Source organism: Oncorhynchus masou, chromosome 5, assembly GCF_036934945.1.
Source record: "Oncorhynchus masou masou isolate Uvic2021 chromosome 5, UVic_Omas_1.1, whole genome shotgun sequence".
Classification (NCBI taxonomy): Eukaryota; Metazoa; Chordata; class Actinopteri; order Salmoniformes; family Salmonidae; genus Oncorhynchus; species Oncorhynchus masou.
In genome coordinates this window covers 54,263,837-54,289,424 of record NC_088216.1, presented here as the reverse complement: position 1 = coordinate 54,289,424, position 25,588 = coordinate 54,263,837, and the positions used below count along the sequence as shown (strand labels likewise).

Sequence of the window (25,588 nt, the reverse complement as noted above, 5' to 3'; positions counted from 1 at the left end):
GAGAGATTGACAGATGTACCAAGGCTAAAAATAAATAAAAATAAATATATATTTTTTAACTCGGCAGGGTCTGCTGCTTGGGAATGTACCGAATGGGGTCACAGCACGACCGAACACAGTGAACTCTGACCTTCTCCTCGTAGGGGTCAGCGGGGACATGCAGTACATTCCTGACTAGCAGCAGAATCCTCTCAATCAGCAGGTTGTCTTCCTCCTGCCTCTGCTCCCAGTCCTGACCGACAGAGACAGATAAAGGGAGAGAGAATAATTTAACACAGAGCCACTGTTTCTCACTCTTATTTTTTGGAAAAGACCAGGATTATTTGTGGAGGACTCCATTCTGTGGTGTTGTAGTCTGAAAGTGCAACACTCACCAGTTGCAGCAGGGTGTACAGGGTCTCACTCAGAACTCCAAACACCTTTTCATTGGCAAAAGCCTGAGGAAAGGGAGAGACACAAGGGGACGAGTCAACCATACACATCATACTGCTACATACAATCATTCCGTATTCCTCCCTCTACCCCTTAGAATGGGCTCAAATAGATAATCACAGAGGATGTGTTCCAAATGGCCCCAATAGAGCTCTGGTAAAAGGTAGTGCACTATAAAAAGGGAATATGGTGTAGGTCTGGGAGATTATACACACACACACACACACACACACACACACACACACACACACACACACACACACACACACACACACACACACACACACACACACACACACACACACACACACACACACACACACACACACAGAACAAAAGCAACAATTTTTAAGATTTTACCGAGTTACAGTTCATATAAGGAAATCAATCAATTGAAATAAATTGAGCAGGCTAATCTATGGATTTCACATGACGGGGCAGGGGTGCAGCACCTTGGCAGCCAGGCCTATCCACTGGGGAGCCAGGCCCAACCAACCACAAAAGGGCTTTATTACAGACATAATCCTCAGCAGCTCCCCAACCTCCCTCAGACCATCCCGCAGGTGAAGGTCCCGTGCAGGCGAGATTACACGTGGTCTGTGGTTGTGAGGCCGGTTAGAAGTACTGCCAAATTCTTTAAAACGAAATTCCATGCAAACTTCGTAAAGCCATTGAAGAGGATTGGGGACAACATTCCACAGGCCACAATCAACAGCCTGATCAGCTCTATGCGAAGGAGATGTCGCATTGCATGATGCAAATGGTGGTCAGCAGATACTCACTGTTTTATGATCCACGCCCCTACTTATATATATATATATATATATATATATAGTGACCAACAAATGCATATCTGTATTCCCAGCCATGTGAAATCCATAGAATAGGGCCTAATGAATTTATTTCAATGGACTGATTTCCTTATATTAAAACTAACTTCAACACGTAAACAAAGTCAACAGGCTGTGTTCAAACAGTTGGAGACAGACAGGAGGGTGTATCCATAACAGTTCAACTGTTCTACCTTGTTAGCAAGCAAACACATTAAAAAAGGCTAGACTTTAAATATAAAGATTAGCTGGCTACTCACTAGCAGGGGGCTTGTGTTTGAGGGATTGTTTATGAGACCTGTGTTATTTTTCTATAGTGTCTGCTACCAGAAGTTAGTCATTATTAGTGGATGTGCATTGTGTGTGGGTCTGGTTACATTTGTAACAAAAAGGACATTTTCATAGATTTGAAAACCAGATCAGTAACTATTGCAATTAAATTAAATTATTAGTGGTCTTATGGTTGAAGGCTTACATTTAGGCTACGTATAATTTTACAAGGCCTGAATTCATTAGATTTTTCCTGACTGTTTATTTGAAATGCAGTGTATAGGTGAATTGTTTTTTATATATATATATATATATATATATATATATATACACACACACACATATACAGTGCCTTGCGAATGTATTCGGCCCCCTTGAACTTTGCGACCTTTTGCCACATTTCAGGCTTCAAACATAAAGATATAAAACTATTTTTTTGTGAAGAATCAACAACAAGTGGGACACAATCATGAAGTGGAACGACATTTATTGGATATTTCAAACTTTTTTAACAAATCAAAAACTGAAAAATTGGGCGTGCAAAATTATTCAGCCCCCTTAAGTTAATACTTTGTAGCGCCACCTTTTGCTGCGATTACAGCTGTAAGTCACTTGGGGTATGTCTCTATCAGTTTTGCACATCGAGAGACTGACATTTTTTCCCATTCCTCCTTGCAAAACAGCTCGAGCTCAGTGAGGTTGGAAGGAGAGCAATTTGTGAACAGCAGTTTTCAGTTCTTTCCACAGATTCTCGATTGGATTCAGGTCTGGACTTTGACTTGGCCATTCTAACACCTGGATATGTTTATTTTTGAACCATTCCATTGTAGATTTTGCTTTATGTTTTGGATCATTGTCTTGTTGGAAGACAAATCTCCGTCCCAGTCTCAGGTCTTTTGCAGACTCCATCAGGTTTTCTTCCAGAATGGTCCTGTATTTGGCTCCATCCATCTTCCCATCAATGTTAACCATCTTCCCTGTCCCTGCTGAAGAAAAGCAGGCCCAAACCATGATGCTGCCACCACCATGTTTGACAGTGGGTATGGTGTGTTCAGGGTGATGAGCTGTGTTGCTTTTACGCCAAACATAACGTTTTGCATTGTTGCCAAAAAGTTCAATTTTGGTTTCATCTGACCAGAGCACCTTCTTCCACATGTTTGGTGTGTCTCCCAGGTGGCAAACCTTAAACACTTTTTATGGATATCTTTAAGAAATGGCTTTCTTCTTGCCACTCTTCCATAAAGGCCATATTTGTGCAATATACGACTGATTGTTGTCCTATGGACAGAGTCTCCCACCTCAGCTGTAGATCTCTGCAGTTCATCCAGAGTGATCATGGGCCTCTTGGCTGCATCTCTGATCAGTCTTCTCCTTGTATGAGCTGAAAGTTTAGAGGGACGGCCAGGTCTTGGTAGATTTGCAGTGGTCTGATACTCCTTCCATTTCATTGCACTGAAAGTAAAGGGGCTGAATAATTTTGCACACCCAATTTTTCAGTTTTTGATTTGTTAAAAAAGTTTGAAATATCCAATAAATGTCGTTCCACTTCATGATTGTGTCCACTTGTTGTTGATTCTTCACAAAAAAATATAAAACTGTATCTTTATGTTTGAAGCCTGAAATGTGGCAAAAGGTCGCAAAGTTCAAGGGGGCCGAATACTTTCGCAAGGCACTGTATATAAAAGAGTTTGAAAAAAAAAAAGACGATTTTTGGGCCATATCACCCCCTTATTTGGGACACAACCATTGGGGCAGCAGGTAGTCTAGTGGTTAGTGCGTTGGGCCAGTAACCGAAAGGTTTCTGGATCAAATCCCTGAGCTGACAAGGTAAAAATCTGTCGTTCTGCCCCTGAACAAGGAACTGTTCCCTGGTAGGCCGTCATTGTAAATAAGAATTTGTTCTTAACAGACTTGCTTAATTAAATAAAGGTGAAATGTAAAAAAATAAAAACATGCCTACCTCCTTATAGGCCTGTAAATAGGATACCACTTCCAGGAAGTGATGTCTGACAGTGGGGTCATCTGGGACTTTCCCGAAGCAGAGCAGTGCAGGTTGGGTAAGGTTGACCATAAGCCTGTGAGGGAGCAGAGACAGCATCAGAACCGCACTCCAACCAAAACACAGCATGATCCAACATTCATCCAGGCTTCTAACAACCTGTTCAGGGACGAACTACATTACATATTTTCTAGCTATTTAACTTCCTGCACCCGATGCAGTACTGAGGGTGTGCGTGTAGTGTACCCGATGCAGTACTGAGGGTGTGCGTGTAGTGTACCCGATGCAGTACTGAGGGTGTGCGTGTAGTGTACCCGATGCAGTACTGAGGGTGTGCGTGTAGTGTCCCCGATGCAGTACTGAGGGTGTGCGTGTAGTGTCCCCGATGCAGTACTGAGGGTGTGCGTGTAGTGTCCCCGATGCAGTACTGAGGGTGTGCGTGTAGTGTCCCCGATGCAGTACTGAGGGTGTGCGTGTAGTGTACCCGATGCAGTACTGAGGGTGTGTGTGTAATGTACCCGATGCAGTATTGAGGGTGTGTGTAGTGTACCCGATGCAGTATTGAGGGTGTGTGTAGTGTACCCGATGCAGTATTGAGGGTGTGTGTAGTGTACCCGATGCAGTATTGAGGGTGTGTGTAGTGTACCTGATGCAGTATTGAGGGTGTGTGTAGTGTACCTGATGCAGTATTGAGGGTGTGTGTAGTATACCTGATGCAGGCGTCAAACAGGCTCTTGTCCTGGCTGTGCTGGGTGATAATGGGCAGCAGGTCGTTCTGGAGGATTTGGCCCGCCCCCAGCTGCTGACGGGTGTCCCGCGTGTCATCCTCATGCCGCAGGTACCGGATCAGGTCCTTCACACTCTCTACAGGGGACACACACAGGGTCAGAGTGCATATAAAAGCCCTATACATTAATTACATTACTTATTGAGTGCAGTCCGGCCTAGGTCAGATTATCACAAGTCATTTAAATTACTTTGACAGTAAATATACTGTAAATCCTCCCTAAACACAGTAATTAATGTCAAGACTGGGTCCTAGTACACAGCACTACCTTAGGCACTGCGTTTATAGCCCAGCAAGTGTTGTTAGCCAGTGTGTGTAGCAGTTCACCTAGACAGTCAGGTTCTTTGTGGTAGGTGTCTCCTTCCAGGTACCCGAGGGCACTGCACGTTGCTAAAAGCTCACAGTTCATCACGTACAAGTCCATACATCACCTGCCTGGCAGGGGAGGAAGACGTGATGCTCAACCTGACACACAGCAATCAGGAAATAGAAAGAGATTTATAATGAGGTGGGGAAGGAAGAAGTCTTATAATATATAGTTCTGGGAAGACTAAAAAGGTGAATACAACACGAAAACAAAAATAACTATAGTAAATATATTATGCCCAAAAAAACTAGACTGAATAATTCACCTGTAGGCTAAAAATCACCTGGATTTCAACAGCAGAACCGAGGTGTTTCGACGTCAGTTCATAGGTCGTTCAAACCTGTAGGAGACATAGACAGTCAGACATTGTTATATGGCCTTTACCAGTCTAAGCACTAGAAACAATTCAGTTCAAACGGTATTAGAAAGTCACAGCCGCAAGGAATAATCAAAATAACTACTAGTGCTTTTCTTGGTATATTATTAACCAATAATTGAGCAACAACATGTCTGGAATTGCAATCTGCATTTTTTTCAGTGTGAGAAACTAAGAGCAGATTGAATGTCAAGAGGCATCTTTGCTGCTTGGCCGTGTGTCTCAATTGCTCCCTCTCAAACACACACTTTTACTGTGACAAGATCCAAGCGGACAGTCTTGAGTTGAAAGGCATACTGTCAAATCACACTTACGGACAATTCCAGCAGAGCGATCTGATTCAGGATTAGCCCAGAGTACAGGACCTAGTGACATTAACCATCTGACCTCATCTGGTCAGCGACTTCAAGTAAACAGAGCAGTAACATCCTTAGGAAATGGAGTGGATGAGAAGCAGCCTTTTGTTTTGTACACGGAACAGCTCACGCATCCCTGCTCTCCTCTGAATTGTGAGATGGGCTATGGCCATTTTAAAGAGAGATTCGCTTTCAGCCTCTGGCTAACCTGGTTATGTAGGCAAACTGAAAATGAAAATTAACCATGAACAGGACTAGAAGTTCTCACAGTTCCACCTTTTTACAGCTACATGGGCATACGAAGGACTACTCCACTTGAAATGAGACTTCCATCAGCTCGTCTAGGCTTCTTCACACACCTCGTACTGCTACATTCTATAGAAAACACACATGAACCCGATTGACCCGCTCTTATGAAACTGCCAGTGAGAACCTCTATTCCTCTAAGCACTAACAAAGCACAGTGAGACAAGGGGCAAACCAGCGGAGAATGACTGACCCCTCTCATTGAAGCTACAGGACATTTAAACAGGATCCCCCATTATAATGAATGGGAAAATGGTAATATTTGTGGTCAATCTTCATGTAAATAAAATCGAAGACAATCACGGTACCAATTATTGCTTCTTACACCATGTGTGTCCTTGAACCTATTATTTTTTTTATTCACACACAGAAGTAGTTAAGGATCATTTAGTTGCTAATGGCAGTCAGAAGTAGCCGGGTCGGCCTTCACCTTCAGTTACTCAATGAGAGGGGGCAGCACTGAGCTGGCCTGCAACGTCACTTACTGGGCATGTTATGTCTCCATGAGACACCATCTTAATGTACTTAATTTGGCTTCAATGTGCAATTGAGTCTTTACATAGGAATGAATGGTGTCACGTGATCGGTGGCTTTGTCCATTCATACAGCACACCGAGTATATAAAACATTAAGAACACCTACTTTTACCATGGCATAGACTGACCAGGTTAAACCAGGTGAAAGCTTAGATCCATTTACATTTACGTCATTTAGCAGACGCTCTTATCCAGAGCGACTTACAAATTGGTGAATTCACCTTCTGATCCCTTATTGATGTCACTTGTTAAATCCACTTTAAAAATCAGTGTAGATGAAGGGGTGGAGATCAGTTAAGGAACGATTATCAAGCCTTGAGACATGGATTGTTTATGTGTGCCATTCAGAGGGTGAATGGGCAAGACAAAATGTAAGTGCCTTTGAACGGGGTATGGTAGTAGGCGCACCGGTTTTTCACACTTAACAGTTTCCTGTGTGTATCAAGAATGTTCCACTACCCAAAGGACATCCAGCCTACTTGACACTGTGGGAAGTATTGGAGTCAATATGGGCCAGCATCCTGGGGGGTTCCATGCAATATTAGGAAGGTGTTATGTTTGGTATACTCAGTGTATACAATCATTGGGGCAACACCATCTACGATGTAACAACTAATAACTGCAATGTTAAAACCCAGTAATAGGCTATATTTGGGGGGTACACATACACAACAATAGAAGATCTGCCTCAACATTTCCATATAAATCAATATGGGAAAATGAATCTGGTTCTAACTCAAAATTTGTAAACAAAAGTCGTCATCTCCAAGAAGCAGTAACAGTTCACTTCACATAGCCCAAATGTTCTCAGGTGTGAGTGAACCTATAATTCCACACTTCAAGTCATTCTAGCAAACCAAGTACCTTCTTTCATACATTGAGTACCAATGTATATTTAAATGTTTCCATTTGCCTACAATCTCACTTCTTAGAACATAAACAGTGTGGACTTAGGGTAAATTGTTTTGGTTAAATGTAGAATACATGTCCATGCGAGCTGTCTAAAGCTGTAATAACGTATCCCAAAAAGTGAACTTAGGATTTTAAAAACACAACACCGAAATGTACGGTGCATTCGGAAAGTATTACGTTACAGCCTTGTTCTAAATATTGATTAAATTACCTTTTTCCTCATCAAGGCAAAGATCTTGGGAAGGGTACCAAAAAAAGTCTGCAGCATTGAAGGTCCCCAAGAACATAGTGGTCTCCATCATCCTTAAATGGAATAAGTTTGGAACCACCAAGACTCTTCCAAGAGCTGGCCGCCCGGGCCAAACTGAGCAATTGGGGGAGAAGGGCCTTGGTTAGGGTGATGAACAAAAACTCGATGGTCACTCTGACAGAGCTCCAGTGGAGATGGGAGAACCTTCCAAAAGGACAACCATCTTTGCAGCACTCCACCAATTAGGCCTTTATGGTAGGGTGGCCAGAAGGAAGCCACCCCTCAGTAAAAGGCACACGACAGCCCGCTTGGAGTTTGCCAAAAGGCACCTAAAGGACTCTCAGACCATGAGAAACGAGATTCTCTGGTCTGATGAAACCAAGATTTAACTCTTTGGCCTGAATTCCAAGTGTCACGTCTGCAGGAAACCTGGCACCATCCCTACTGTGACGCATGGTGGTGGCATCATCATGCTGTGGGGATGTATTCAGCAGCAGGGACTGGAAGACCAGTCAGGATCAAGGGAAAGATGAACCGAGCAAAGTACAGAGAGATCCTTGATGAAAACCTGCTCCAGAGTGCTCAGGACCTCAGACTGGGGCAAAGGTTAACCTTCCAGTAGGACAACAACCCTAAGAATACAGCCAAGACAACGCAGGAGTGGCTTTGAGACAAGTCTTTGAATGTCCTTGAGGGGCCCTGCCAGAGCCCAGACTTGAACCCAATCAAACATCTCTGGAGACACCTGAAAATAGCTGTTCAGCAACACTCCCCATCCAACCTGACAAAGCTTGAGAGGATCTGCAGAGAAGAATGGGAGAAAGTCCCCAAATACAGTTGTGCCAAGCTTGTAACGTCATACCCAAGAAGATTCAAGGCTGTAATTGCTGCCAAAGAAGCTTCAACAAAGTACTGAGTAAAGGATCTGAATATCTATGCAAATGTGATTTCAGTTTTGTATTTTAAATACATTTTCAAAAATCTGTTTTTGCTTTGTCATTATGGGATATTGTGTGTAGAATTATGAGGAAAAATAACAATTTAATCAATTTTAGAATGAGGCTGTAAGATAAAGTGTGGAAAAAGTCAAGGGGTCAGAAAACCTTCCAAATGCACTGTATACTACTAACAAAATGTAAACTCTTTCCCCTTTTACACACAGTGCATTACTTTTCCAGAAGTTGGGTAAAGGCTCACAACCAAATTTGACAAAAACCACACCTGGTTACTGATGAACAAAACATGACAAATGCATAGTATCATGAGGACTATAAAGCAGGTTTAAACAAACAGAACATTAGCTCATCTTATCTATCACATCCTCTCATCATATTAGAACATGAAAAGCCCTACTCTCTGACAGACATGCTTACGGGATCCCAAGTGGAGCAACAGTCTGAGGCACTGCATCTTAGTGCTAGAGGTGTCACTAGACACTGGTTCGATCTCGGGCTATATTTTTTATTTTTTATTTATTTCACCTTTATTTAACCAGGTAGGCTAGTTGAGAACAAGTTCTCATTTACAACTGCGACCTGGCCAAGATAAAGCATAGCAGTGTGAACAGACAACACAGAGTTACACATGGAGTAAACAATTAACAAGTCAATAACACAGTAGAAAAAAAAGGGGAGTCTATATACAATGTGTGCAAAAGGCATGAGGAGGTAGGCGAATAATTACAATATTGCAGATTAACACTGGATTGATAAATGATCACGTACAGGTAAAGATATTGGTGTGCAAAAGAGCAGAAAAGTAAATAAATAAAAACTGTGGGGATGAGGTAGGTGAAAATGGGTGGGCTATTTACCAGTAGATTATGTACAGCTGCAGCGATCGGTTAGCTGCTCAGATAGCTGATGTTTGAAGTTGGTGAGGGAGATAAAGGTCTCCAACTTCAGCGATTTTTGCAATTCGTTCCAGTCACAGGCAGCAGAGTACTGGAACGAAAGGCGGCCGAATGAGGTTTTGGCTTTAGGGATGATCAGTGAGATACACCTGCTGGAGCGCGTGCTACGGATGGGTGTTGCCATCGTGACCAGTGAACTGAGATAAGGCAGAGCTTTACCTAGCATGGCCTTGTAGACGACCTGGAGCCAGTGGGTCTTGCGACGAATATGTAGCGAGGGCCAGCCGACTAGAGCATACAAGTCGCAGTGGTGGGTAGTATAAGGTGCTTTAGTGACAAAACGGATGGCACTGTGATAAACTGCATCCAGTTTGCTGAGAAGAGTGTTGGAAGCAATTTTGTAGATGACATCGCCGAAGTCGAGGATCGGTGGGATAGTCAGTTTTACTAGGGTAAGCTTGGCAGCGTGAGTGAAGGAGGCTTTGTTACGGAATAGAAAGCCGACTCTTGATTTGATTTTCGATTGGAGATGTTTGATATGGGTCTGGAAGGAGAGTTTGCACTCTAGCCAGACACCTAGGTACTTATAGGTGTCCACATATTCAAGGTCGGAACCATCCAGTGTGGTGATGCTAGTCGGGCATGCGGGTGCAGGCAGCGATCGGTTGAAAAGCATGCATTTGGTTTTACTAGCGTTTAAGAGCAGTTGGAGGCCACGGAAGGAGTGTTGTATGGCATTGAAGCTCGTTTGGAGGTTAGATAGCACAGTGTCCAATGACGGGCCGAAAGTACATAGAATGGTGTCGTCTGCGTAGAGGTGGATCAGGGAATCGCCCGCAGCAAGAGCAACATCATTGATATATACAGAGAAAAGAGTCGGCCCGAGAATTGAACCCTGTGGCACCCCCATTGAGACTGCCAGAGGACCGGACAGCATGCCCTCCGATTTGACACACTGAACTCTGTCTGCAAAGTAATTGGTGAACCAGGCAAGGCAGTCATCCGAAATACCGAGGCTACTGAGTCTGCCGATAAGAATATGGTGATTGACAGATTCGAAAGCCTTGGCAAGGTCGATGAAGACGGCTGCACAGTACTGTCTTTTATCGATGGCGGTTATGATGTCGTTTAGTACCTTGAGTGTGGCTGAGGTGCACCCGTGACCGGCTCGGAAACCAGATTGCATTGCGGAGAAGGTACGGTGGGATTCGAGATGGTCAGTGACCTGTTTGTTGACTTGGCTTTCGAAGACCTTAGATAGGCAAGGCAGAATGGATATAGGTCTGTAACAGTTTGGGTCCAGGGTGTCTCCCCCTTTGAAGAGAGGGATGACTGCGGCAGCTTTCCAATCCTTGGGGATCTCAGACGATATGAAAGAGAGGTTGAACAGGCTGGTAATAGGGGTTGCGACAATGGCGGCGGATAGTTTCAGAAATAGAGGGTCCAGATTGTCAAGCCCAGCTGATTTATACGGGTCCAGGTTTTGCAGCTCTTTCAGAACATCTGCTATCTGGATTTGGGTAAAGGAGAACCTGGAGAGGCTTGGGCGAGGAGCTGCGGGGGGCCGGAGCTGTTGGTCGAGGTTGGAGTAGCCAGGCGGAAGGCATGGCCAGCCGTTGAGAAATGCTTGTTGAAGTTTTCAATAATCATGGATTTGTCGGTGGTGACCGTGTTCCCTAGCCTCAGTGCAGTGGGCAGTTGGGAGGAGGTGCTCTTGTTCTCCATGGACTTCACAGTGTCCCAGAACTTTTGGAGTTGGAGCTACAGGATGCAAACTTCTGCCTGAAGAAGCTGGCCTTAGCTTTCCTGACTGACTGCGTGTATTGGTTCCTGACTTCCCTGAACAGTTGCATATCGCGGGGACTGTTCGATGCTATTGCAGTCCGCCACAGGATGTTTTTGTGCTGGTCGAGGGCAGTCAGGTCTGGAGTGAACCAAGGGCTGTATCTGTTCTTAGTTCTGCATTTTTTGAACGGAGCATGCTTATCTAAAATGGTGAGGAAGTTACTCTTAAAGAATGACCAGGCATCCTCAACTGACGGGATGAGGTCAATGTCCTTCCAGGGTACCCGGGCCAGGTCGATTAGAAAGGCCTGCTCACAGAAGTGTTTTAGGGAGCGTTTGACAGTGATGAGGGGTGGTCGTTTGACTGCGGCACCGTAGCAGATACAGGCAATGAGGCAGTGGTCGCTGAGATCCTGATTGAAAACAGCGGAGGTGTATTTGGAGGGCCAGTTGGTCAGGATGACGTCTATGAGGGTGCCCTTGCTTACAGAGTTAGGGTTGTACCTGGTGGGTTCCTTGATGATTTGTGTGAGATTGAGGGCATCTAGCTTAGATTGTAGGACTGCCGGGGTGTTAAGCATATCCCAGTTTAGGTCACCTAACAGAACAAACTCTGAAGCTAGATGGGGGGCAATCAATTCACAAATGGTGTCCAGGGCACAGCTGGGAGCTGAGGGGGGTCGGTAGCAGGCGGCAACAGTGAGCGACTTATTTCTGGAGAGAGTAATTTTCAGAATTAGTAGTTTGAACTGTTTGGGTATGGACCTGGAAAGTATGACATTACTTTGCAGGCTATCTCTGCAGTAGACTGCAACTCCTCCCCCTTTGGCAGTTCTATCTTGACGGAAGATGTTATAGTTGGGTATGGAAATCTCTGAATTTTTGGTGGCCTTCCTGAGCCAGGTTTCAGACACGGCAAGGACATCAGGGTTAGCAGAGTGTGCTAAAGCAGTGAGTAAAACAAACTTAGGGAGAAGGCTTCTGATGTTGACATGCATGAAACCAAGGCTTTTTCGATCACAGAAGTCAACAAATGAGGGTGCCTGGGGACATGCAGGGCCTGGGTTTACCTCCACTTCACCCGCGGAACAGAGAAGGAGTAGTATGAGGGTGCGTCTAAAGGCTATCAAAACTGGTCGCCTAGAGCGTTGGGGACAGAGAATAAGAGGAGCAGGTATCTGGGCATGGTAGAATATATTCAGGGCATAATGCGCAGACAGGGGTATGGTGGGGTGCGGGTACGGCGGAGGTAAGCCCAGGCACTGGGTGATGATGAGAGAGGTTTTATCTCTAGACATGCTGGTTGTAATGGGTGAGGTCACCGCATATGTGGGAGGTGGGACAAAGGAGGTATCAGGGGTATGAGGAGTGGGAAAAGGGGCTCCATTGTGAACTAAAACAATGATAACTAATCTGAGCAGTATACAAGGCATATTGACAATTGAGAGAGACATACAGCGAGGCATACAGTAATCACAGGTGTTGAACTGGGAAAGCTAGCTAAAACAGTGGGTGAAACAACAGCTAATCAGCTAGCATAACAACAGCAGGCAAAATGGCATTGACTAGGCAACGAGGCAGACAGATAAAACAAACAAGCAGACTGGAGTACCGTGATTAATGGACAGTCCAGCGTGCATCAGCTATGTAGCCAAGTGATCAGAGTCCATGGGGCAGGGGGGCTGGACTGGCGAGTGTTATCCAGGTTAAAAAACTAACAATGACTAAATAGCTTGTAGCTAGTTAGCTGGTTAGCTTCTGGAAGTTCTTGAGTGTGTTCTAAAAATTAAAAATAATAGCGATTCCGTATCACATTGGTTGAGGCAGGTTTCCGGCAGGTATAAAAAAATGTAAAAATCGGGAAGAGATAGAAAGTACATATGGGCCACTGCGTGTTTGGGACACGGCAATGCAGACGGTTAGCAGGCCTGTGCTAACAAGCTAACAGATTAGCAGGCCTGTGCTAGCAGATTAGCAGGCCGGGGTAAACAAGGTAGTAGTTAGCGGACCTGGGCTAAACAAGCTAGCAGTTAGCATGCCGAATTAGCAAGCAAGGAGATAGCGAGGGCTAGAGAGTTCGCCTTTGGAGGGCGTCGCGATGGGGTGAGTCTGTTTATTCCTCTTCATGCAGTGACATCGATAGACCGGTCGTGGGTCCGGGTATTGTAGCCCAGGAGTATGCTATGAGCACAGGAGCTCTGGCCGGGCTAGCTTCAAGCTACGTGGGTGGAAACACTGGCCAGGAGTAATCAACCAGGGTTGCGGTTTAGCTTGATAGCTAGTTGTGAAGATCCAGCTGAAAGATGTTCCGTTTGCGGTGGGAATCTGGGGTTAAAAAAATAAATAGGTCCGTTATGCTCTGGTTAGCGTCGCGTTGTTCGAACTGGCGAGAGCTTTCCGAGCTAAGGGTTAGCTGATGACCGGTTAGCTGAAGACCGCTAGCATAGCAGGTGGTTAGCTGGCTAGCTTCAGTTGAGGGGTTCCGGTTCCGAAGTAAATATAAATACTTTAGGAAAAGTAGCTACATTGGGTGAGGCGGGTTGCAGGAGAGTATTTGGAAGCGAGCAAAAATGTTTTTACAGATATGCGAAGAAAAATATCTAAAACGAAAAAGAGACGATATTTACAGAGAGACGATACCACAGGATGACTTACTGCTACGCCATCTTGGATGCACCATATCACAACCGGACATGATCGGGAGTCCCATAGGGAGGTGCACAACTGGCCCACATCGTCCGGGTTAGGGGAGGGTTTGGACGGGGAAGGCCGTCATTGTAAATAAGAATTTGTACTTAAACTGACTTGTCTAGTAAAATATTAATAAAATAAATAAGAACTACAGCAGCCCCTCCACACAGATCAGAAAGCACTCACACGTCCTTCTCAATTAGCAGCAAGAAATTTAAGCAGCCTATGAAAGGCCCCCGAACCCCCCTGTTTTTAAACTCTTCAGAAATATGAGCTGTAGTTCTAGTCTAGCTACAAGAATGTGGTCATTCGACACTTTCCTTAATGCAGAAACGAGCAAATGCTAACGCTAGCATTTAGCCCAACATAGACCTCTAATCACTCTACCACCATCTTATCAAACCCTTATATCTGCAGCAATCGTACTGATGTGCCAACTTGATACAACACAAGGAACTAGATGGTAACTTGACATTAAGAATAATTGGTGGGACTTGCTTTAACCTGTTGATGCTCTGGGGGCGCTATTTCATTTTTGGATGAAAAACGTTCCCGTTTTAAACAAGATATTTTGTCACAAAAAGATGCTCGACTATGCATATAATTGATAGCTTTCGAAAGAAAACACTCTGACGTGTCCAGAACTACCAAGATATTTTCTGTGCGTGCCCTAGAACGTGAGCTTCAGGCAAAACCAAGATGAGACGGCATCCAGGAAAAGAGCAGGATTTTTGAAGCTCTGTTTTCCATTGTCTCCTTATATGGCTGTGAACGCGAGAGGAGTGAGTCAACCCTTTCTGTCATTTCCCCAAGGTGTCTGCAGCATTGTGACGTATTTGTAGGCAGATCATTGGAAGATTGACCATAAGAGACCACATTTACCAGGTGTCCGCCCGGTGTCCTGCGCCGAAATTGGTGCGCAAAAGTCAGCTGCCAGTATTTTTCCATGGGATTCAGAGAGGAAAGCAAGCTTCCACGAACGATATATCAATGAAGAGATATGTGAAAAAACACCTTGAGGATTGATTCCAAACAACGTTTGCCATGTTTCGGTCGATATTATGTAGTTAATTTGGAAAAAGTTTTACGTTGTAGGTGACTGAATTTTCGGTTCTTTTCGGTAGCCAGATGCAATGTAGAAAACGGAACGATTTCTCCTACACACAGACGCTTTCAGGAAAAACTGCGCATTTGGTATGTAACTGAGTCTCCTCATTGAAAACATCAGAAGCTCTTCAAAGGTAAATGATTTTATTTATTTGGTTATCTGGTTTTTGTGAAAATGTTGCGTGCTAAATGCTACTCAAAATGCTATGCTAGCTTTGCATACTCTTACACAAATTAGTCAATTTCTATGGTTCAAAAGCATATTTTGAAAATCTGAGATGACAGTGTTGTTAAGAAAAGGCTAAGCTTGAGAGCAGACGCATTATTTTCATTTTATTTGCGATTTTCAGAAATCGTTAACGTTGCGTTATGCTAATGAGCCTGAGGCTTTAGTCACGATCCCGGATCCGGGATGGGGAGTTCCAAGAGGTATTAACTCTTTACAAGTATTTTTATGGTAGTGGAAGAAGTTTAAAAATGTTTTACTTAAGCAAAGAAGCAAAGAAGACCATATCACCTCCACCCTACCTGACACCCTAGACCCACTCCAATTTGCTTGCCGCCCAAATAGGTCCGCAGACGACGCCCTAACCCATCTGGATAAGAGGAATAATTATGTGAGAATGCTGTTCATCGACTACAGCTCAGCATTTAACACCATAGTACCCTCCAAACTCGTCATCAATCTCGAAACCCTGGGTCTTGACCCTGCCCTGTGCAACTGGGTACTGGACTTCCTGACGGGCCACCCCAGGTGGTGAGGGTAGGTAACAACATCACCACCCCGCTGATCCTAAACACTGGGGCCCCACAAGAGTGCGTTCTGAGGTCTCTCCTGTACTCCCTGTTCACCCACGACTGCGTGGCCACGCACGCCTCCAACTCAATCATCAAGTTTGCGGACGACACAACAGTGGTAGGCTTGATTACCAACAAGGACGAGACGGCCTACAGGGAGGAGGTGAGGGCCCTCGGAGTGTGGTGTCAGGAAAATAACCTCACACTCAACGTCAACAAAACTAAGGAGATGATTGTGGACTTCAGGAAACAGCAGAGGGAACACCCCCCTATCCACATCGATGGAACAGTAGTGGAGAGGGTAGTAAGTTTTAAGTTCCTTGGCATACACATCACAGACAAACTGAATTGGTCCACCCACACAGACAGCATCGTGAAGAAGGCGCAGCAGGGCCTCTTCAACCTCAGGAGGCTGAAGAAATTTGGCTTGTCACCAAAAGCACTCACAAACTTCTACAGATGCACAATCGAGAGCATCCTGGCGGGCTGTATCACCGCCTGGTACGGCAACTGCTCCGCCCACAACCGTAAGGCTCTCCAGAGGGTAGTGAGGTCTGCACAAAGCATCACCGGGGGCAAACTACCTGCCCTCCAGGACACCTACACAACCCGATGTCACAGGAAGGCCATAAAGATCATCAAGGACAACAACAACCCGAGCCACTGCCTGTTCACCCCGCTATCGTCCAGAAAGCGAGGTCAGTACAGGTGCATCAAAGCTGGGACCGAGAGACTGAAAAACAGCTTCTATCTCAAGGCCATCATACTGTTAAACAGCCACCACTAACATTGAGTGGCTGCTGCCAACACACTGACTCAACTCCAGCCACTTTAATAATGGGAATTGATGGGAAATGATGTAAAATATATCACTAGCCACTTTAAACAATGCTACTTAATATAATGTTTACATACCCTACATTATTTATCTCATATGTATACGTATATACTGTTCTCGATACCATCTACTGCATCTTGCCTATGCCACTCATTCATATATCTTTATGTACATATTCTTTATCCCTTTACACTTATGTGTAGAAGGTAGTAGTTTTGGAATTGTTAGCTACCGTAATATCCGGACTATAAGCCGCTACTTTATTCCCACGCTTTGAACCTCGCGGTTTATACAATGACGCGGCTAATTTATGGATTTTTCCCGCTTTCACAAGATTCATGCCGCCAAAAAAACTGAGCACCGTCACATAATGTGACGTAAATCGAGCGCGCTCAAACTTCCCATCATTCTGATTACGGTAGTAATTTTGTCACCCTCATCATGGCAAAGACACGGAGAAATGCATATGATGCAGCTTTCAAGTTGAAGGAGATCGATCTGGCTGTTGGAAAAGGAAATAGAGCTGCTGCACGGGAGCTTGGCCTTAATGAGTCGATGATAAGACGTTGAAAACAGCAGCGCGAGGAACTGACTCAGTGCAAAAAGACAACAAAAGCTTTCAGAGGGAAGAAAAGCAGATGGCCCAAAGAATTTGTAGCCACTCGACATCAGTGTAAATTGTGCATTTAAGGTGGCGCTCCTTGTTCAGTGGGAGGCTTGGATGACAAGTGGGGAGAAATCCTTCACTAAAACGGGCCGCATGCGAAGAGCAACTTATGGTCAAGTCTGCCAGTGGGTCCTGACAGCGTGGAGCATTGTCGAAAAGTCCACTATCATCAACGGATTTCGAAAGGCTGGACTGCTGCGTGTTGAAGGGGCAGCATGAGCTCAGCGGGGTATTTGCCTCCGGATGAAAGTGACGAGAGCGACAATGAAAACGATCCAACATCGGATGATGCCATTCTGAGGCTATTCAACTCCGACACTGAAGGAGATTACTTCAGTGGTTTCAGTGCACAGGAGGAGGAAGATAGTGACCAAGTTCATTTGTTTCAATGTACCGGTAGGCACCTGCGGCTTATAGACATATGCGGCTTATTTATTTTAACTAGAAGCACAAGCATTTCGCTACACTCGCATTAACATCTGCTAAACATGTGTATGTGACAAATACAATTAGATTTGATTTAAATATAGTCAAATAATTTGTCTGATTACTTTGGATAGTGGGGCAATTAGATCACATTTTTCATCACAAATAACTACTCACTACCACACTTTTTACACTACTACAGTACATGCAAACTGTAAAAAGAGCACAGTAGACAAGGCATTGTTGAAGTTTAAAATACATTTAAACAACTTCTATCCCAAGCATTTATCCCTTACCATATATTAATTTGTTAATCAAAATGATAAAGCTGTTACAAGCTATGACTTGAATAGATAAATAGCACAGAGAAATAAATAGAGAAATAAAAGTATGGACACAGGGATGGAAGACCTAATGGATGGAGGGGATAAACCGAGGTTAAGTTAGGCTGGACACATGACATCTTTAACAATGCTTTTTTCTGATAAAAACTAGTTCATTGCATCTGCTGTAGAGCCCAGTTTCATAATATTACCATATGTCCCAGCTGCTTGCCGTAGTTTTAAAGTAATCCTGACAAAACAGGCCTTATTTTAGGGCATTTTTCACCCTGCCAGCTCCTATTAGTTCTATTGAGCATCGTGGCACCAACTCGCCTTCCGAACGTTCTATTCCCAGCTTATTGTTTGTTTTATGTCACAATGCCTGCTTTGCTATTGTTGGCAATGAGACATGCCCACCTGTCGTTCGATTCCATTAATTTACTATGGGCTCGCGCTAGTGTCCAGCTCAGTCAACGTTCTTTTGGCAGTTTTCAACCTTGGGTAAATTTTGACTCGTTCTATTGTCCAGCCTAGTTAGGTTGAATAGACTCGTATGATAAAGTTATGGTTGATGGTGTGGATGGTGTGTGTGTGTGTGGGGGGGTACGATTAGTAAACTAAGGCAATAAATAAGCCAGAAGGGTGAAATAATTACAATTTAGAAATTAAACACTGAAGTGATAGATGTGCAAAAAATGAATAAGCAAGTAGAGATACTGGGGTGCAAAGGAGCAAAAAAAGAAATATGGGGATGTAGTTGGGTGGGCAATTAACAGATGGGCTGTGTACAGTTGCAAAGATCAGTTAGCTGCTCTGACAGCTGATGCTTAAAGTTAGTGAGGGAAATAAAAGACTCCAGTGATTTTTGCAATTCGTTCCAGTCATTGGCAGCAGAGAACTGGAAGGAGAGGCGGCCAAAGGAGGAGTTGACTTTGGGGATGACCAGTGAAATATACCTGCTGGAGCGTGAGCTACGGGCGGGTGCTGCTATGGTGATCAGTGAGCTGAGATAAGGCGGGGCTTTACCTAGAGAAGATTTATAGATGACCTGGAGCCAGTGAATTTGCCGACGAATATGAAGCAAGGGCCAGCCAACGACAGCATACAGGTCGCAATGGTGGGTAGTATATGGGGCTTTGGTGACAAAACAGATTGCACTGTGATAGACTGCATCCAATTTGCTGAGTAGAGTGTGTTGGAGGCTATTTTGTAAATGACATCGCCGAAGTCCAGGATCGGTAGGATAGTTCGTTTTACGAGGGTGTTTGGCAGCATGAGTGAAGGATGCTTTGTTGCGAAATAGGAAGCCGATTCTCGATTTAAGGAGAGTTTACAGTGCGGGCAGCAATCGGTTGAAGAGCATGCAATTAGTTTGACATACATTTAAGAGCAGTTGGAGGCCCCGGAAGGAGTGTTGTATGGCATTGAACCTCGTCTGGAGGTTTGATAACAGTGTCCAAAGAAGGGTCTGAAGTATACCAAATGGTGTTGTCTGTAGAGGTGGATCAGAGAACCACCAGCAGCAAGAGTGACATCTTTGATGTTAGAGGTCGACCGATTATTGGAGGACCAAAAAAAGCCGAGACCGATTAGTCGGACGATTTATTTATTTATTTGTAATGATGACAATTACAACAATACTGAATGAACACTTATTTTAACTTAATATAATACATCAATAAAAATCTATTTAGCCTCAAATAAATAATGAAACATGTTCAATTTGGTTTAAAAAATGCAAAAACAAAGTGTTCGAGAAGTAAAAGTGCAATATGTGCCACGTAAGAAAGCTAACGTTTAAGTTCCTTGCTCAGAACATATGAAAGCTGGTGGTTCATTTTAACATGAGACTTCAATATTCCAAGGTAAGAGGTTTTAGGTTGTGGTTAATATAGTATTAATTTGACTATTTCTCTCTATACCATTTGTATTTCATATACCTTTGAATATTGGATGTTCTCATGGGCACTTTAGTATTGCCAGTGTAACAGTATAGCTTCCGTCCCTCTCCTCGCCCCTACCTGGGCTCGAACCAGGAACACAAAGACAACAGCCACAAGCAGCGTTACCCATCGCTCCACAAAAGCTGCAGCCCTTGCAGAGCAAGGGGAATAACTATTCAAGTCTCAGAGCGAGTGACGTTATAAATGCTATTAGCGCGCACCCCGCTAACTAGCTAGCCACTTCACATCGGTTACACCAGCAATTAGACTGATAGGCTTGAAGTCATAAACAGCGCTGTGCTTGCGAAGAGCTACTGGCAAAACGCACGAAAGTGATGTTTGAATGAATGCTTACAAGCCTGCTGCTGCCTACCATCGCTCAGTCAGACTGCTCTATCAAATATCAAATCATAGACTTAATTATAACATAATAACACAGAAATACGAGCCTTTAGTCATTAATATGGTCGAATCCGAAAACTATCATTTAGAAAACAAAACGTTTATTATTTCAGTGAAATACAGAACCGTTCTGTATTTTATCTAACGGGTGGCATCCCTAAGTCTAAATATTCTTGTTACATTGTACAACCTTCAATGTTATGTCATAATTACGTAAAATTCTGGCAAATTAGTTCGCAATGAGCCAGGCGACCCAAACTGTTGCATATACCCTTTCTCTGCGTGCAATGAACGCAAGAGAAGTGACAATTTCAACTGGTTAATATTGCTTGCTAACCTGGATTTCTTTTAGCTAAATATGCAGGTTTAAAAATATATACTTCTGTGTATTGATTTTAAGAAAGGCATTGGTGTTTATGGTTAGGTACAGTCGTGCAGCGGTTGTGCTTTTTTCGCAAATGTGCTTTTGTTAAATCATCCCCCAGCGTTGAATCGATTATATGCAACACAGGACATGCTAGATAAACTAGTAATATCATCAACCATGTGTAGTTAACTAGTGATTATGATTCATTGTTTTTTTTATAAGGTAAGTTACCTTGGCTTCTACTGCATTCGCGTAACAGGCAGGCTCCTTGTGGAGTGCAATGTAATCAGGTGGTTAGAGCGTTGGACTAGTTAACCGTAAGGTTGCAAGATTGAATCCCAGAGCTGACAAGGTTAAAATCTGTCGTTCTGCCCCTGAACAAGGCAGTTAACCCACCGTTCCTAGGCCGTCATTGAAAATAAGAATGTGTTCTTAACTGACTTGCCTACTTAAATAAAGGTGTAAAATATATATATATATATCTATATCGGCATCCCCCCCAAAAAACGATTTCCGATGGTTATGAAACCTTGAAATTTGCCCTAATTAAATCAGCCATTCCGATTAATCGGTCAACCTCTAATTGATGTATAAAGAGAAACAAGTCGGCCCGAGAATTGAACCCTGTGGCACCTCCATAGAGACTGCCAGAGGTCTGGACAACAGGCCCTCCGATTTTTACACACTGAACTCTGAGAAGTACTTGGTGAACCAGACAAGGCAGTCATTTGAGAAACCAAGGCTGTTGAGTCTGCCGATGAGGATGTGGTGATTGACAGAGTCGAAAGCCTTGGCCAGGTCGACGAAGATGGCTGCACAGTATTGTCTTTTATCGAGGTGCACCCATGACCAGCTCGGAAACCAGATTGCATAGCGTAGAAGGTACGGTGGGATTTAAAATGGTCGATGATCTGTTAACTTGGCTTTTGAAGACTTAAGAACGGCAGGTATCTTTAGGGATCTCAGATGATACGAAAGAGGTTGAACAGGCTAGTAATAGGGGTTGCAACAATTGCGGCGGATAATTTTAGAAAGAGAGGGTCCAGATTGTCTATCCTAGCTGATTTGTATGGGTCCAGGTTCTGCAGCCCTTTCAGAACATCAGCTATATGGATTTGGGTGAAGGAGAAATGGGGAGGCTTGGTCAAGTTGCTGTGGGGGGTACGGAGTAGGGGTAGCCAGGTGGAAAGCATGGCCAGCCGTAGAAAATTTGACAAATCAGAGGGAAAAAATGTAATGAGACCCTGGTCATATAACTATGGCTGGCCAGAAACAAGTGCTGTGCGACAGGCAAATATGAAACAGAACCAAGCTGTGAGAAGTTACACAAGGGAGACTTGACTTCGACTGAGCAAGTGCGTAACAGACCACTCAACTTGGGCACAAAAGGCAATTTATTGGTGCATTAACGGTTTGAAAACACAGTGATAAAAAGAGTTGCTTATATTCTGGCCCAAGACTATTCTGCACTGCAATCAAATGAAGTCATTAACTTTAAAATGGAGATGACTGGCTATGTAACAGCCTAAGTATTTACGACAAGGCTTTGATGTACACACCATGACGGGACCTAACACTTGAGGCAAATGACTAGGCAGCCTAAATTGTTGATTTGATGTTATCCTTTTGATAGCATTATTCAGTCAAGACATAAGGGCTCCAACGCAAATGCATATATTTTGCCAACCAGCTGACAATGTGTCAGTCTGTTTTCCAAACAACATATTTACTTTTGGGACTTGGCAGTATGAGTGTAAAGATTGGCAGGCCCATTCATAGTGATAAACCCCTGCTAAAATGATTATCATCTCAGACACTTAATAATATTATAATAACGCTGCAATGTATTGAAGTACTATTTCTGCTGACAGCAAAGTCACCACTAGCTAGACAGCCACAAAGTTATTTTTTTATTTGACCTTTATTTATGATAAACCCCACCTACTTATTTATTTTGTATCTGATTATAAACCTTAACCACACTTCCCACCTGGACATTTCTACAACTCAGTCATATTAAATAAAATAAAAACTGCAAAAACAGGGACAGCATTTAGTCACCCGATACAATTCCAATCAGTCAATATAATCGACAACTGTCATCAGAAATCAAGCGATATGAATCAGACATTGGGGCGCCGCCTGGCCCACTAGTTGGTCAGAAGGTTCAAATAAACGTTTCATATTGAGGTGTAGATGTACTGTAGATCGAATTGCACTCAAAAATGTTCTTCCCTACTATGGGTCATTTTAGCGGGCTATCCCGGGGTAAAAACACTTAAAATTCCATTACGTACGTTTTTGACGAAGGGAAAGGACATCAGAGATAGTCTAGTTTAGTTACAGCACAATTTAAAAAAAAAAAAAAACATAATTACAGCCTACTCGGAAATTACGATATGAAACGTTGATGTGAACCTTCTGACCAACTAGTGGGTCAGGCAGCGCCCCACTGTTTGATTCATTACGCGTCGATTATATCGACTGATTGGTTTTATATGGGGTGATTTCGCTTCTGAATGTAGGATGATCACATAATAGCAGTTGTACTTGTAACTGGATTAACGACTCCTGGCGGGAAGATACAAGCATACAAGTTTGTATAAACTGGACAGGTATGACTTGACCAGCGTGGTTGGCCAGGGAACATTAGCTAAATGAAGCAAATGTTATCAACGCATTTCACTCCACTGTTATGGAAGATTAAACAGGTATGACACGCACACATTATAACGTGATTTATAAGTTATTTTTTTTAAACAAGCAATTCCATCGTTTGCCGATGCGGTGTTTGCTAAGCTAGCAAAAAATACTAACGTTAGTTTACACAATCATTCAATCACACAAAGTTGACAACTATACATACCAGACCGCGGTGATGGTAAAATGGACCTTTGTGTTCTGACTAAAGTTATTAATATATTTCTATAGATATTAGCTAAGTAATGAAAATGCCATTTTCACAATAAGATAAGTCCATGCACTGTCCAGTTTAGCGCCTAAACTATTCGTGACGATTCTAGACGGATGTTGTTCTTCTTCTTCTATGACGTTTAACGGCGGTTGGCATCCCATATGCTGCATTATCGCCACCTACTAGACTGGAGTACAACTCCCTTATTCTTTGCTTGAAAATAAAACATTTAATCAATAAATACCCTACCATTTAACAATTTCAAAATTATATAAAATTAAATTAATACCACCCTACTCCACTAATTAAATGTATTTATTCCTACCTCATGCCATCATCCTGAAAGTATGGGACATCACCACTTAACACACCCTGTAACTCTTCTGATGTCAAGTCTCGCACACCAAAATACCTCTCTGCTGCCACCACAACTTACATTTTCTGCGACTTCCATTCCATCCCTGCAGTACAGTTGATAACCTTTGCTATAAATGCCCAAAATCCAATCTTACTGAAACGTATAACTTTTTGGCCTATCCCCCTGTACTTGTATATCTCTACCACTCACCCCCAACCCATCTTCCTCTACTTTCTTCACTACCTATGACAACTTCTGCACTACTCTAACCCTGGAAGCCTCAATCTGCCTTTTCGCACAGGACATTTCTGATCCCCAGCCCCATGGGCATCCCTACAATTAACACATTCCACTACTTTCCCCAATACTACACATTCCGTTGTCTCATGCCCTTCTGCACACTTCTCATACCTTGGAGGGAGCTCCTACACACTGCTGCCACATGCCCATAAGCGTGACACCTGTAACATCATAATGTATTTGGCACATACACTCGTACAGTTTAACTTATATATCCTAACTTCACTTTGTCGGGCAAAGACAACATCAAAACTCAAAAGAACAAACAATGACTTCTGTTTCCTCACTCTCCCCACCCTGTCTGCGTTGCATCAAACGACGAGCATCACATACAGCGGGAATCTTTCCCCTCAAATGGTCAACTTTTATATTTACTGCTACCCAGTTATCCCTCCTTTGATTGGTGCCCTTTCCTTGAGAGTGAGTGAAACAATTCACTTTTCTTGCCCCCATTTGTTTTACTCTGAGCACCTTCCCACTCTGACCAACAGAAATACAAACAATATCACCAGACCACTTCTGGTTACCCTCACCAATTCCACATTACCCAACTCTTTTTTCACCCACCGTGAAACCACAAATGGATTAGCCAAAAGGCAAGAGTCCACTTTTTCCATAAACTTCACTCCTACTGCCACAGACTCATATTTTTCCTGACCCTTGGTGCATACCTCTGTCTCTGATAACTTCACACCTACCACCTCCGATATTTCAACCTCATTCATGTCAATTTCTCCTCCTGTCTTCAGCTCCCTCTGCTTACACTTTCTAACATTCTTCTTTAACAAATCTCACTTTTTCCCACAATTTTTATCTGACTCAAGCTCACCCTCTTCTTCCCTCTCTCCCTCTCTTTTTCCCTCCATTCCTCCTCCATTTCCCAAGTATACGTCTCCTTATGATAGTACAGCACTTCTCCTGACAACCATCTTGTTCTTGCTTTCTCTAGGGACTCCATTTCCGGTGAGCGGCCACCCTCTCACACCGTTCTCCTAAGCGTCAACGGCGTGTCCTGTCCCGTTTCGCATTCACGAAAAACTGGATTCCTATTTCCTAAGAACTGTCTAGACGGATGTTCACACTATTGGTTAGTTCTTAAAGGGACCATCACAAACAATGATCAAAACCTGGTAGCTTGCTACATTGTATAACTACTGCCTACTTAGGCTGTCCACACTTGACACATACATGCTACTTCTGCTATCAGAATACGAAGATTCAGCCTCTTCTCATAGACTAGACATAACATAGTAAACGTAAATCCGGGATACTCAAATTCAGTGGCGATTTTAGCATGTCGATCTCAGTGGCCGTCAGTGTCGTTTAAGATGAGAGAGGACGATTTTGAGCATGGCCTTATTTCTATTACAGAATATTGGAGGACTCTCATTCATAT

The 25,588-nt window shown here is 43.5% G+C and overlaps 1 protein-coding gene across 4 annotated transcripts in view; it reads right to left on the bottom strand.

The window, feature by feature from the left end:
• Positions 1–25,079, bottom strand: part of timeless (timeless circadian clock) — a 39,762-nt gene extending 14,683 nt beyond the window's left edge. The window contains exons 1-7 of one of the 4 annotated variants that reach the window (XM_064966063.1): positions 25,022–25,079; positions 4,951–5,025; positions 4,646–4,783; positions 4,242–4,395; positions 3,493–3,607; positions 375–437; positions 131–232 (exon numbers count right to left, since the gene is read on the bottom strand). In XM_064966063.1, the coding sequence (XP_064822135.1) occupies positions 131–232; positions 375–437; positions 3,493–3,607; positions 4,242–4,395; positions 4,646–4,742 (531 nt within the window). In that variant the 5' untranslated portion in view covers positions 4,743–4,783; positions 4,951–5,025; positions 25,022–25,079. Of the gene's footprint in view, positions 1–130; positions 233–374; positions 438–3,492; positions 3,608–4,241; positions 4,396–4,645; positions 4,784–4,950; positions 5,026–23,486; positions 23,654–25,021 lie in introns of those variants that run through there. The other 3 variants (XM_064966066.1, XM_064966062.1, XM_064966064.1) reach the window with 3 other exon arrangements.
• Between the last annotated feature and the right edge of the window lie 509 nt (positions 25,080–25,588).